This window comes from Peromyscus californicus, unplaced genomic scaffold (genome assembly GCF_007827085.1).
Source record: "Peromyscus californicus insignis strain IS unplaced genomic scaffold, ASM782708v3 Scaffold_4__1_contigs__length_199733344, whole genome shotgun sequence".
NCBI classification, from domain to species: domain Eukaryota; kingdom Metazoa; phylum Chordata; class Mammalia; order Rodentia; family Cricetidae; genus Peromyscus; species Peromyscus californicus.
Genome location: NW_026294562.1, coordinates 84,817,293 through 84,832,524, shown reverse-complemented (window position 1 = coordinate 84,832,524; position 15,232 = coordinate 84,817,293). Strand labels below are relative to the sequence as shown.

Genomic DNA, 15,232 nt, shown 5'->3' with positions numbered 1-15,232 from the left:
TTAACCTCACAGAGATCCTCCTGCCTCTGCCTCCTAAGTGCTGGGATTAAAGGTGTGTACCACTATGCTTTTATTTTCTTTTTAAATATTTATTTGTTTGTTTGCTTGCTTGTTTGCTTGAGACAGAGTCTCTCTACATAACCCTGGCTATCCTGGAACTCACTATGTAGATCAGGCTGGCCTAGAACTCACAGAGATCCACCTGCCTCTGCCTTCTGAGTGCTAGGATTAAATACCCAGATATTCCTTTCTTTATAAACATTTTCTTAATGTATGTAAGTGGTTTTGCCTACATGTATGTACGTGCACCAGGTGCATGCCTGGTGCCCACAGAGGCCAGAAAAGGACATCAGATCCCCTGGACCTGGGGTTATAAGTGATTGTAAGTTACCATGTAGGTCCTGGGAACTGGACCTGGGTCCTCTGGAAGAGCAGCAAGTGCTCTTAACCACAGAGCCATCTCTTTAACTCAGTGCTAGTTCTTTTGAGTCTGACTTCTTTTGCTTAATATGATGACCTCTGGTTGCATACATTTCTCTGTGGTTAGAAGAATTTCATTCATCATCAAGGCTGTATAAAACCATTGTAGAGATTCACACATCAGTGACCTAGAGGGAACCTTGGTGTCCCTTCAACTTTAGGCTCCTGAGATTGTCAGTCCCTGAGTGCTTTATATGTGACCTTGGCTGATGGTGTCACTCTGTTACCTGATCCCTCTGGAAGGTTCTCATAACTCTTGATTAGAAACTGATCCTCAGCAGCATGGCTGTCTTGCCAAGTTGACCTGCTTTCTGCTCACCTACCTCCCCTGCTCCTGTAACCTACCCTGTTTCTTTTAGTCTGGGCTAATAAGAAGCTTAAAGCAAATTTTAGTTCTAGGCTGGGCAAGGTGGTGCATGCCTATAATCCCAGTACTCAGGAGATGGAGGCAGAAAGGTCAGGAGTTCAAGGCTAGGCTTGACTGCATACTGTCTAGAAGCTAATCTGGATTACATATGACCCCATTTTACAAAACACACAAACAATTCTCTGTTGTTGTCACTATGACTACTTAGGAATTGTGTGGGATCACTTGTCTTCTGTCTCTTACAAGGGACTACCTACTTCTTTAATCATATCCTGGTCTAGTCCACGGCTCCTAATTCTTGTAGAAGTTGCCCAGGGCTCCATTATACATAAGCACCAACGTTGCTCACCAGGGACTTCTGTTCCCTGAAGGCTGCCTGGGGATGGTGCTAAGATGTTACTATTGGTGTCAGGTGGGTGTGCAAGCAGTTAGGTGCCCAGTCTAGCCAGCAAATGGGAACTAATGTCCTTCCTACCTGACGCCAAGTACTAGTGTTCCTAACCACTTTCATTTTAGTACCACATCAACAGTTAAGTCAGATAATACGTCCTGTCTTCACCTAGATTTTGTTTTTACTCATTCAGATTTTCTATGAATTAGATGCAAGAAAGTCAGAAGCATCTGTGAGCCCAAAACATTGGTGTATTATTTTATGGGTATAACTTCTGGTTTTGGTTTTCCTGGTATTTTCTTTCTTTCTTTCTTTCTTTCTTTCTTTCTTTCTTTCTTTCTTTCTTTCTTTCTTTCTTTCTTTCTTTCTTTCTCTTTCTTCCTTCCTTCCTTCCTTCCTTTCTTTCTTTCCTTCCTTCCTTCCTTCCTTCCTTCCTTCCTTCTTTTTTTTTGTTTTGAGAAAGTCTTGCTGGCTAGCCAAGGCTAACCTCAAACTCACAGTGTAGCCGAGGTTAGCCTGAAGCTTGTGATTTTCCTGTTTCTGCTACCATATCAAGCATCACAGTCCCCACACCTCCAGCCTTCATTTTCATTTTCAGTTTAAGAGTAATATATTGACAAATATGTACACAGGTCTTAAGTGTACAACTCAGCGGACATCTACACACACACACACACACACACACACACACACACACACACACACACACATACATCTCTATACCTCTAGGCATCCACTACCCAAGAATACAAGATCATAACCCAGCTCCTTAGGGATACCCTCGTGGAAGATCCGGCTCATTGTCGGGCTCTTTCCTTCTCGGTGTCCAGTATTCCCACTAAAATCAGCACATGTTACTCTTCTGCTCTTGAACTGGGATGGATTTATACAGCATATGCTCTGTTGTGTTCGACCCTTTTATCTGTGGAAGTCATCCACACTACCTCATGTACCAAAAGTTCAGTCTTCTTTATTACTGCATAGTGTTTCATGCTGTGAGCACACCATAATTCATTCTCTCTTTCTGCTCTGGAATGACATCTGAGTTTTCAATTTTTGAGGTGCCTTGATAAAAAGTTTCTATGACTTGTCATTTTTGGGTGGATATATTTATTTCTCGGCCTACATATATCTTTTTATTTCCTGAATATACTAGTCCTTACTTGGATGTAAGTTGAGACCTTGGCCTTATGTAGCGCTTGGGAGTTCCTAGCATAGACATGGTAATTGCTACAAGGCAACAAATGAGTTCCAAACCATGTTAGGAGAGATAATTTGCAGCAAAGCACAGCAGTAGGTCTTCATGGCACTCCAGTGTGTATAAATGTCCCTGCTTGCAAAGGTCATATTGTAGTCGAGATTCTTCTGTTTCATTGGCCAACAATCAGCAACTCGACCCTAAATTATGTCAAAAAGGGAAGGCAATGACGCAGGCATGTGGTGTTCACCTGCCTTGAGGTGTGCCTGGATCCAGCGGCTGCACGCACATCACCAGCACTCTTCTTTCTACATTTCTCTTGGCCCTGCTCTCTCTCTGTGGGCATCACTTTTAGCAAGCCTTCCCATTGGTGACTAGTGGAAGCTTCAGGCTGAAATTGCCTGGCTATGATTCCAGCAACACAAAGCTCCTAGGATTGACTCTCTAGTTCTGCTTGGGTGATTTGCCCTCTCCCTGGTCACATGATCTGGAAGAAGACAATCTCCACATCCAGCCCACAGGGGCTTGGTGTAGGGAGGGGTGCTACCCAAGGAGATGTGTTTCCACAGCAGAGAGCAACGGACACCAGGAAGGAAGAAAGGGGAGGAAAGCTGATTGATTCCTTGGTGCTGAGCAGAATCGAGTCAGCCCGTAAACGTTCCGAAGGCACAGTTGAGGGGAGAGAGTTAATATTTTCTTAAGCTTTGGTTATTCAAAGCTGAACCCATGTCATTTACACAGCAATAAACTTGTATAAGTTTGCCAAGCTTTAAAAATCTTATACTTCCTTCTTCGAAGGCATCCGCGTTTACCTAATCGTTCAGGCGTCAAACAGCAGAGGTGTGTTTGTGCTTTACTTTCCTTACTTCCCCCTGCAGGCTTAGCAACAAACCCTGTTGGCTCTTCTTGTGAACTTTCTCCTCTGTGTATTATTTTCTTCTTTACCCCCACTGACACCCCAACAGTAGCTCCAAGCTGAGCTGCTTACCTCCTTGGAAGAAGAGCATCTTCTCCTCAGCAAGCCCAGCCTAGATCCTTCAGAACTAATGGGATATGTGAGTCCACGCATTACTGAGCCAAAATCCTGTATCCAAAGAAATGGTGGATGCTGATTGGTAGGCTGGGGTTGCATGATCATTGTGTATTGTTGTACAATGCAGAGTTTCTGTATCACCTGCGCAAAGTGGGAGTGGGGAGAATTTCTAGGGGAAATCGAGGCATTGTTTCTAGAGAAGGGACATCTAGAGAAAACCTTGTCACTTGATTAGAGAGTGCTCCCCATCTGAAGAGCTCATAGAACTGATAAAGTCACATTTTCAAACAATAACGGATCCCAGCTGGTGTCCTCATCCTAGCCTTCTGTCTCGGTTCTGTAAACTAGTCTTCCTTTGCGCACGCAAGCTGATTTGTGCCTTTAACCCTAGAAACACAAGAGCAATCAAAAATGTTCAAGGTTAGATGCAGTGGTGCACACCTGTAACCCCAGCATTGGGAGACTGAGGCTAGAGGATTGTGAATTCCAGACCAGCCTGGGCTACACAGGGAGACTTGTTTCAAACAAACAAACAGCTCAAAGATGTTCTGGTTCCGAGGGCTGGGACGAAGCTCAGTTGGTAGAGTACTTGTCTAACTTGCACGAAGCCCCGCATGGCTTAAACGAGGCATGTTAGCACAAGTCTGTAATCCTTGACCTTGAGCACAAGGTCATCCTCTGCTACATAGTGTGCTCAAGGCCAGCCTGGGCTACATGAGACTCTGTCTTAAAAAATTATTTTGTTTTTTCTAATCTCTGGTTAAGGACCCCCCCCCCCCCCATCATACAGGCTAATTATTAAAGATACAACTGTGGTTATAGGTATCAATATCTTGAGAAAAGACACAGGTTTATTCTCTCCTCCATAGTAGTCTGAGCTCTGTGCTTTGCTCAGGGGAGTTGCCCACAACTCAACTCCCCATATATTATGCTATTGTTCCTACAGAGAGCACTGTCGTCCTCATGACCCAAGACCACCGTTCAACAGCTCTGTGCCGGCACACAGAAAGTAGAAAGCTGAGAAACAGGGGAATGACTTCAGTCCTCTAACAGTACGACCTGGAAGTTGTAGATAATGCTTCTGCTGGCCTGCCATTGAGCACTTTCAGAGCCTCCTCATAGGAGTGGGGAGGCTGCAAAATGGAGTCACTGTTCTTGGCACCTAAGCAGCTAATCATTAGACATTGGAAGAAACCCAGCAATTTATGCACGGGAGGAAGAAAAATAACTGACCTTTCCCTTCCTTTTTGGTTTTTTAGGTTAATAAAAAGGTCCCCGAGTTGCTCCAGAGGCGGTGATGCTTTAACACAACTGGCTGAAGACTCTACAGCATCATGTCTTCCTTTCACAGGAACAGCAGCTACAAGGGACGTGCTGACTACCCTGGCTATTCAGGGTCTCAAAACCATACACAGGATCATTTAGAATTTCCAGGTTCTCTGGACAATCCAGGCTTCCACCGTCCCAGGAACAACCCATATTCTTCGGGCTCTAGAACAAATCCAGACTACCCCAGCTCTCTAGCGGAAGCAGATTATCCTGGATCTCTGAGTAACACAGACTATCACAGCACCAGGAGTCCTTCATTCTCTGCACATTCCAGAACAAGGCCAGACTATCAGGAGTCTTTTCCTAAGCCAGACTATAATGACTTCCAGAACGATCCCTACGGCACAGGCTCATCCCCAGAGCCTCACTACCCCGGCTCTCAGCGCCATCCTGGTTTTGCAGGAGTCAGAAGGAGCATGAACTATGCAGGTTCCAGAACCAATCTAGGTTATTTGGGATCCTTGGAAGAACCAGACTACCCTGGGGCTCAGGGCAACTCTGACCATCCTGGCCCCAGAGCCAATTCCAACCTGCCAGGCTCCAGAAGAGATGTAGGTTATGCTGGTTCCAGAATCAATTCTTACCCAAACACCTTGGAGGAACCTGATTACCCAGGTGCTGAGAATCAGCCAAACTCTCCCCACTTTTATGGAGAACCAGACTATCCTGGTGCTGAGAACTCAAAGAATGCTCCAGACTTTTGGGGAGAACCTGATTATCCAGGTGCTGAAGAAGATCATGGTTATGGCTCTTCCAAACTGGGAGTCATCAGGAGGTAAGTTCAAGTCTATCCCCCACATTGGGGTAATCATCAAGGCAGTGGGAGTTGGTCCACTGGTTTCTGTTAGGGACATATATTGATTACCTTTGTGTCTAAAATGCCCAATGCAAACAAACAATGCCAACAATTCAAGCCCATGATGTCTTGGTACTATGCTCTTGGGCAGAACGTCATGTCCACAGGAATATGTGGCAGAGGAGAGCTGTTCCCATCCTGGTGTGAGTGTGTGTGGGGGGGTGGCAAAGAGAGTGAAACTGGGTGGATGGTTGGAGGTGAAGGGACAAAATTCCTCCCCCAAGGACCCACTTGCAGTGAGCTACTTCCTCCAGTCAGAGCTCATCTCCCAAAGTTTCCAGAAACCCCCAAATAGTGCCACTAGCTGAGGATCAAGCATTCAGCTCACCAGTCAGTGTAGGATAAAGGATTTTAACTTCTGGCATTTTTGGTCACTGTTATCTGGTATGGCTTTAGACCTTGACAGCATTATCTGGGTGCCACAGCTGGGCCAAACCTAATTTTCCTAGGCTCACTTTTCCAGAGGTCATGTTAACAACATACTTATTTTTTTGGTTAGTTTATTGTTGTTGTTAACCTATACATTTTGCCACATGACATTTTAACTGATACATGTCTTACTTTACATGTACCATTTCAATTATAATATTTATAAATTTGAGTTCTTAAAAATGGCTCTCTTAGAAGTGGTTCTACATTTCCATAATGTAAGCACTTGGGAGGCTGAGGCAGGAGGATTGTGACTTAAGGCCAGACTGGGTTATATAGTGAGACCCTTTCTTAAAACAAAGAAGGAAGAAAAAAAAGAAGGGAGAGGGGGTGGAGGGAACGAGGGAGGGAGGAAGAAAGGAAGGAAGGGAGGAAAGGAGGAAGAGAGGGAGAGGAGGGAGGGGGAGGAGAGGGAAGAAAACAGAAATAACAAGACTCCAGTGGCGTGCATTTATCTCCAGGAGCAAGGACACAGGACTTGATATGCAGCGATCAGATAAATGTCGTTAGGACCTAGATAGTGGATCTTCAGGACCAGGCCACAGATGTTACCTCTGGCCGCCTGAGTCACCGTTCCAAGAGCCACCCTGATCCCATCAGCCCTCTTTTCATCGTTCACGGATCCTCCTAACCTGGGAGCCAGGCTGTTCCCCTTCACTTATGGACTGAGGAACAGGAAGCTACACAGTGCCAACACAAGAGCAAGGTGCCAGCCCCAGAGCAGCTGGTCCTGCTCCTGTCCCCTCTCTACCTCAGAGCTGGGCTCCAAGTCACCTGACTTTAACTGTTCACTAGAATTGCTCTGCTAACTGGAGTCCTGTAAAAATAACAAAAGGAGGGTTAGAGCGATGGCTCAGCAGTGAAGCCACTGTAACAACAACAACAACAACAAATCAGACATAAACAAATTAAAGGAGAAAAGATGTATTTGGGCTCATGGTTTCAAAAGTTTCAGCCCATCGTGGAGCAGAGAGTGTGGTGAAGTAGAAGGCTTCACGTCATGGTAGCCAAGAAGCAGAGAGACAGGGAGAAGAAAAGAGAGGGGGGGACCGAGGGAGTGGGGGGATGGACGGGGAGGGAGGGAGAGAATACACATTCAGGTTTGTTTTTCTTGGTTCCGCTTTGATTTCATTTGGGGTCCCCTTATGGGCAGTGCTGCCCTCATTCAGGGAGGGTCTCCCCCCCTTAGATAATCCTCTCTGGAATGACCCTCATAGACATGGAGGTGTGCTTTATGAATTTCCTAGGCCTTTTCAATCCAGTCAAGGTGATAATAAGATGGACCAGCACAGATAGCCATCCTTTGGGTTCAGCAGAACATATTCAATGGGATCCCTATTTCCTGCAGGAGGAATGGCCCCTTGGGCATGCTAGGGAGAGAGAATGAAGACTACCCTGAAGGCATTGAAATGGCGTCCATGGTGATGGCAGGTCCACAGGGCCACTCTCCTAGAAATGGCTATGGTAAGTATGTGTTAAGGTGGCATTAGTGTCCCAGGAAGAAAGCAAAGGCAATGAATTAAGGCATGCCACAGCTGTGACATTGGCTCCTCCTCCCCTCACACGCCCTCCTTACGTGTAGAAACTAGAACCTGGTGTGCAGGAAGCCAGGTGCATCACTGAGAATCAAAGAGGAAGAGGGGAGGAGAGGGGAGAGGAGGAGAGGGGAGGGGAGGGAGGGGGCGAAGACAGAAAGGAGGCGGGGGAGGAAGAAGTGGAAGAGAGGGGGAAATGGAAGGCAGCAGAGAAGGACCATCTAAGAACAGCACAGGATGCTGGTGCTTGACACTCAGGCAGAAGGTTGATAGGCTGGAGCAGGTGCTGGGAATGGTTTTGAAGGCAGCAGAGGGGAAGGGATGGGGTGCATCTCTCTGTGAGTAGATGCTCCTGGACTTATGCTCTGTGTGAAAATACCACAAGTCAAAACTCATCGAATCCACTGTGGAACCTCCTCATTTAGCACCATGCTGCGCTGAAGAATGCTCTGAGCTGTTTCCCTTGGTGATGTGTGGGCTGCAGTTCACTGCCGCTACTCAGCATCATGGGCCAGGCAAATCTCTAGAGAGGACATTTTCAAGTTTAACAGGGTGAGGTGGGACACTTGTAATCCCAGCACTCTGTGGGGGTGGGCGGTGGGCAGGAGGATCAGGAGTTCAAAGTCACTCTCAATTACATAGTTTGAGGCCAGCCTGGGCTACAAGAGACTCTGTCTCAAAAATTAAAAAATAAATATAAAAAAAGGAAGGAAAAGAGAATGTTACATTTCAATTTTTTTTTTATGATGCTGAGTATTGAACCCAGGGCCTCACATATACTAGGAAAATATCCAGTTTCCTATATTGCTGAGCACATTCCCAGCCTTTAAAGTAACAAATTTGAAATCTGGGTGTGGTGGCTCACACCTTTGATTTCATCACTCCGAGGGCAGAGGCAGGTGGATCTCTGTGAGTCTGAGACCAGCCTGGTCTACATATTGAATTCCACAACAGCCAGGGCTACATAGAGAGACCCTGTCTCAAAGCACAATAAACAAACAGCTACAGTTCTGAAAGCTGATTTCTACTGAGTCCCTCCCGCATAAAGCTGAACAATCACAAGTGGAGTCGTGGTAATCCGGGGGCATCTGTACTACTGAGAACACTGACTGTCAAGAACTACGTCTGCAAAGGGCAGGGACACTAATTGTTCTGCCCAAGAATATCATAAACATGTGTACTTTGCATTCTCAGGAGGAGGGCAAGGGAGTTGATAGGTGCAGGGGGATCTTACTGTTTGGATGTCCTAAGCACAGGCACACACACAGCACGAGGCAGGTATCAAACACAGTTGTGACAATAAAATTTCACAGGAAGGACAGTGAGGGGGGAAAGATCTCCAACTTTGCTTAAGGGACAAACTGAGGCTCAGAAAGAAAATGCCAATGTCACTCAACCACTAATTTGGCAGCCAAGAGGAATCCAGGCTTACCCAGACCGTGACTCCCTGTTTCCCATGAAGTGCTGCTGGGTAGAGTCAGGGCAGACATGGGTGGATGTCTCACCATCCGGCTCTAGAGAACACTGGAAATTAAAATTCTTCAAAGACAAGTTAAGGACTTGGGGGAAGGTTTGATGGGTAAATTGCTTGCTGTGCAACCAAGAGGACGTGAGTTCAGATCCCCAGCAGCCATGTACAAACCAGGCATGGTGATGTACCTCCAGCAATGGGAGCGGGGCACAGGCAGATTCCTAGAGCTCCACAGCCAGCCGGGCTAGCTGAATAGATGAGCTCCAAGCTCAGAGAGACCCTGCCTCAAAGAATAGGGTGGAGGGGTGATTGAGGAAGACATCTGATGTCAATCTCTGAGCTTCACACACACACACACACACACACACACACACACACACACACACACACACTTAAAATGAAAAAAAAAAAGTCAATGGTGGCTTTCTACTCTGGGATCCTCTATAGGACAAAGGTCCCAGAGCCAGCCAACCCCTTCCCAGTGTCCCTCCATTGTGGTAAGCTATTCACTTCTGAAGAACTCAGAACCATCTGTGAGTCCTCCAAGGCTCTCGGTGATTTTCCTAGTGTCATGGTGCCTGGCAAACAGTGTATGTGGGAGAAATGCTAATTGAACTAGTAACAACTGTACCGAGTTGTATCTGCTACCTTTTGTGACAGGAATGCTCCATAACTAACAAACCCCCAAACCTAGAGGGTTGTTTTTTCATTTGATATTTTGGTGTTTTGTTTGTTTGTTTTGAGACAGGGTCTCACTATGTAGCTCTGGCTGTCCTAGAACTCACTTTGTAGTCCAGAGATCTGTATGTAGTTGGCATTTTCTTTGGGCTACCAACCAGCTCCCAAATAAAGACACAGAGACTTATTAATTATGAATGCTCTTTTAACATAATTTTACCTGTTTCTAGTCATCTACCTGCTGCCCAGGTGAGATGCAGGGCCTGCTCTCTTGAGTACTGGCCCTGGTGAGGGGCAGGATCAGCTCTCCCAAGTTCTGCAGGTAGTAAGAGGGGCGGAGGGGGCATCTTTCCCTCACCCACACCAGCACATGGCAGATGAGGGGAGCAGGGCCAGCTCACCCACACTCCTGAGAACAGGGTCAGCTCTGCTGTGTTGCCCAGGTGAGGTATAGGACCTGCTGTCCCTGTAGCTGCAGCTGGTGAGAGGCCAGGCCAGTTCTCCCTGGTGCTGCAGCCAGTGAGGGGAGGGACCAACTCTGCAGCAATGTCTCTTGGCCTTCAGTGGTAACAGGAGCCATGGACACCAACACAGACTGGGGCTGCAGCAGGGCCACAAACCCAGACATGGGCCTGTGCAGCAAGCAGCTCAGGCCCACATATCACCATGGCCCCAGGTGGTAAGCAGGCCTCCCACCTCAGCCTGCTCCTCACCACCTTCACCTTTTCAGATCTGCCTCTCTCCACAGGGCATGAACCATTCTCATTCTCTCTCTCTCTCTCTCTCTCTCTCTCTCTCTCTCTCTCTCTCTCTCAACCCACCATATATTTACTCACCATAATAGTGCCCAACCTTGTTGTGCCAGGCAGGCCCGTGTTTTCTCCCCATGGCAGGCCGCCAGGGGGAGGTGTGTGGGTCTCCCCCTGCTCCGTTTTAATGGCTTATTTCAGTGTCACATGTCTTAACAGATGGTTCCACCAGCAATCCTGTGTGAAAGTCAGATTGTTATCCCCATTTTACAGATTGTGACACTGAGGCTCAGAGGTGTTAAATGCCTGGGGCAAACAGCTGGCAGATAACAGGGCTGAGAATTACTCCCAAGCAAGGGGTTCTAGAACCTCTGACGGTGTCCCCTTCAAAAGTGCCCTTATTCTATGTTGAGTCTGCCTTTCATCTTTAATGCAGATTGCATAAACATATATTGGAATGTGACACTGTCCTACAGATGCAGAGAGTGGACTCTGTCCCAAGGAAAATCAGACCACACTTACTCCATGTGCGGTCACAAAACATTACAGCTTCAAGGAACCTTTGTGCTCACTTTTACAAGCAGTTTCAATGTGACCTATAACTTATTAACAAGTATAATCAGTTATAAAGTGAAATAGGCTTAAAATGTAAGTATATAAACTTAAGTCTATATGAAATACATTTTCATGAAATGTATTCAGTTACATAAGCATGTCTTAGTGCTAGATCACAAGTATTAATTTTACAAAATATTTTTTTGATATATATATAAGTGTTTTGTCTGCATGTATGTCTGTACACCATATTTGTGCAGTGCCCTCAGAGGCAAAAAGTGGGCACCAAATCCCCTAGAACTGGAGTTACAGGTGGTTGTGAGCTGCCATGTGTATTCTGGGATGCTGGGAACCAGACTCAGGTCCTCTGGAAGGGCAGCCAGTGCTCTTAACCACTGAGCCATCTCTCCAGCCCCTAACTAGTTATAATTGTATGGTTTTTGTATTTTAATCCTATTTTCTACCCAAGTTCTTAACCTCTGATCTTGTAGGACCTCAAAAGCAAAGTCTTAGTATGAGTCACCCTTCCTAGCCACTGTGAGTACATTCAGCCATCATGTGTTCCTCAGTGTCCAGTGGAGAAGGACTGACTAGCTATGTTCCCCTCCCCATTCCAGTGAATTCTGCTTACGAGAGAGGAAGTAGCCCTGCCTGTACAGATGGAAACCTGCTGCTATGTGAACGTGATTGGTACACATCACCCCAAGGTAAGTCTTATGAATCATCCCCAAAAAGTCATCCTTGGGAAAGGACTGGGCTCAGGGCAACCCAGGTACTGGAGATGGCCATGTCTTCAATGCTCTTGGCCTTCTAATGGATGCTAAGAACATCTTAATGCAACGTTAAGAACTTGATGCTTCATTTATCCCTAGGGTTTTCTCCCTGCCTCCCTCCCTCCACCTCTCCCTACCCACCTTCTTTCCCTCTTTTGCTGTGGGGATGAACCTGGGGTCTTATGAATGGGAAACACACACTTCATCCTTGAACCAGAGCCTCAGTGCTTAGTTTCCTGTTAGATGATGCATGCTTCCCAGCTAAGCATTAAGGGTATCTTCATTAGGAACCTTCTGGTTGTGGGCTGGGGAGATGGCCCAGTGGGTCAAGGCCTGCTGTGCAGCAGTGAAGACTTGAGTTTGAATTCCAAGAACTCACACACACACACACACACACACACACACACACACACACACACACACACACACACACAGAAGAAGCTGGCTATGATGTCAAGTGCCTGGAACTCAGTGCTGTGCTGTGGGGCAGAGACAGGTGGATCCTGGGAGCTCACTGGGTAACCAGTCTAGCCCAAATGACAAACTTCTGGTTCTGTTGAGACACCATATCTCAAAAAATAAGATGGAGAGTGACAGAGGAAAGGCATCCTAGCATCAGCCTCTGGCCTCCACACATGCCCACTCACACGGGTGAGTGCGCCCATGCACACACAGTTGCATACTTATTCACATACACACACATTTAAAAAAATCTTCTGGTTATAACGGAAACCCAGGTCAGATGGGCATTAGCGGGGAATTTATTGGCTTATGGAGGAAGGGTGTAGGAAAACTTTGCTGAATATAGAAACCACGGCCTTAGAGTCCGAAGCCAAGGCTGGGTCTGTTGGGCTTATTACTCATCCATCTCTCACCTTTGCTTGGCTCAGCCTCTCTTTAAACTTGACCTTCAAAGACGGCCACCAGACCCACAGATGCCCCTCAACATAGTTATCCTTTAGAGGGAAGGCTTTTCTTTCCTGTTAGCTGTCCAGTGCTATGAGGATCACATGCCCACACTGAAATCAATAATTTTTATCATAAGATAGGGCCATCTGTCTCATGGACAATGTTTGTGTTTCTGGGGCCAAAGTCCACTGATTAAAAAACTGGGAGATAATAAAGCAACTTGCATAATGTTGAGATGTGGAAGTATGTAGACCAGTGAAAGACAGAAAGCTTTGTTTTCTTTTCCTTATTTGTATATGTTTGTGTATATGATGTGAATATGTATATGAGCGTTTGGATGTGGTGTACGTGTGAGTGTGTATGTGTGTGTGTGTGTATGTGTGTGTGTGTGTGTGTACGTGTGTGTGCATGCACACACTTATGGAAGTCAGGGATTGACATCTTCCTCTATTGCTTCAACTTACATTTTGAGGCAAAGACCCCCACTCTTTAAAACTACATTTTGGCCAGATGTTGCCGCACATACCTTTAGTCCCAGTACTTTGGAGGCAGTGGTAGGTATGTCTGTGTGGGTTCAAAGCCAGTCTAGTCTACATTGCAAGTTCCAGGCTGGTCAGGGCAACATATTGAAACCTTGTCACAAAAGTAAATAATAATGTTTTTATGTATTTATTTACTTGTGTGTGTGTGTGTGTGTGTGTGTGTGTGTGTGTGTGTGTGTGTGTGTACACATATGGGGGTCAGAGGACAAACTTGGGGGAGTTGGTTCTCTCCTTCTACATTGTTGATGCCCAGGACTGAACTCAGGTCATCAAGCTGGGCTGAAAGCCACTTTAATTGCTGAGGTATGTTCCCTGGCCTCATCGAAGAGAGTTTTTGGGATTCCTAGATCCTATCTCTGCCTCCCAAGCCCTAGACTTACAGGAGGCAAGCATACTTAGCATTTAGCATGGATATTGGGATTTGAACTCAAGTCTTCAGGCTTACCTGATTGCATACATTGAATGATCTCTCCTGAAAGATTGAAGGTTTTGAAGAATTAGGAAACTCTAAATGTCCTGTTGTGTGGCAATGAGGGTTTTACTTGCAGACAGAGACCAATCCGCCCCATGGAAGCCATCAGAGAGACATCAAAGAATGCCATCACAACGGCAAGCCTGTGAATAAAGAGGACCAAACACACAGGGTTATTGCAGTACAAACTGAGGGACCCCCGCCCCCTCCCCCGCCCTGTGACTTAAAGCTATTTCTTTCTGTTAGTGCCATATCCTCCCAGCAGTCTCCAGACTCACCCTTCCAGAACTTTCTTAAGCTAAAGTGTAACTTTTACAAGAGACAGACACAGCAGCCTGGCAGGATGCTGTCAGTGAAGCAGAGATTGGCTTTAACTATTGGGGAAAGAATGCCATGACCATTAGACTGCTCTGTCTAGCCAGCATGAGGGTGGAAGAAGAGACCCTCAGAAGCAGAGAGGGGTGAAGAAATAGAAGACACAGCTTTTAATCTCCCTGCTTTCTGATTTTCAAATCACGTATCAGTTCATTAATAATGTGTCACTCTTATGGATTCTGGTAACTCCCTGGCACAGAGCAAGCGCTAGTAAGTACTCGCTAATTTATGAATGAGTGATGAATGAATACACGTTAGCACCTGTTCCAGGAGGGGGCAAAGGAGAAACACTCAAGCTCTGCTTTTCTGGGTTCAGACCACCTCAGCTGGACCTTTAGCTCCACTGCTTTCTGACATCTTAGCCTTAGGCAAAATCCTCCCCATTGAGCCTCAGTTTTCTTAGCTATGAAATGGGGCAGTTGTGAAAACTGAATATCGTACTCTGAAGTATCTGCCCTTGGTTAGGGCAGGTCTGGGTGACGCCACTGACCACTGTGGGAGGAGATAGGAAGTTCTTGTCTAGTGCTGACATTAAATAGGAGTCAGTGGAGCAAGTGTTTCCAATCCATCTCTCTGCCCTCAGTTTGGTCCACCGGAAAATGAGCAAATTGGTCCAGGTTACTTTTAAGTCGGGTCTGTACAGTAATTCTGTTCACATCTCTGTCACTGAGGCCGAACAATGGCTTAGTGACAAAGAACTTATTTTTCTTGAGGAATAGGAGGAGTGGAGGGAGCAGTTCAATAGGGAAGCTATCCCATGATGTCCTCAAGGACTGAGTCTCCCTCACTCTGCCCATCATCCTTAGCAAATGAATGTCGACTTAATCGTTTTCAAAACCAAAGGCACAAAGGCAGAAGGGTGGTGAAGAGCAAAAGCCAAGCAAACCAACTTTTTTAAAGCCCAGTCCTAAAAGCTGCTTTCTCATTGGCTAAAACCGGGTCACATGGCTACCCTTTTCTGCAAAGGAAGCTGGGAGAATCTTAACTGAGCACGGTGTCTGAACAGGAGCTGAGGCTTCTGCCAGCACAAGGAGGATGGCTATTAGAAGGCAGACCTGAGATGGTCAAGAGAGAATAATAATTATGAACT

The 15,232-nt window shown here is 46.3% G+C and overlaps 1 protein-coding gene across 1 annotated transcript in view; it reads left to right on the top strand.

The window, feature by feature from the left end:
- The first annotated feature begins 4,757 nt into the window (after positions 1 to 4,757).
- Positions 4,758 to 15,232, top strand: part of Tmc5 (transmembrane channel like 5) — a 56,451-nt gene continuing 45,976 nt past the window's right edge. Inside the window, exons 1-4 of the mRNA XM_052711949.1 lie at positions 4,758 to 5,467; positions 5,522 to 5,573; positions 7,432 to 7,547; positions 11,689 to 11,778. Of these exons, the coding sequence (XP_052567909.1) occupies positions 4,804 to 5,467; positions 5,522 to 5,573; positions 7,432 to 7,547; positions 11,689 to 11,778 (922 nt within the window). The 5' untranslated portion in view covers positions 4,758 to 4,803. The remainder of the gene's footprint in view (positions 5,468 to 5,521; positions 5,574 to 7,431; positions 7,548 to 11,688; positions 11,779 to 15,232) is intronic.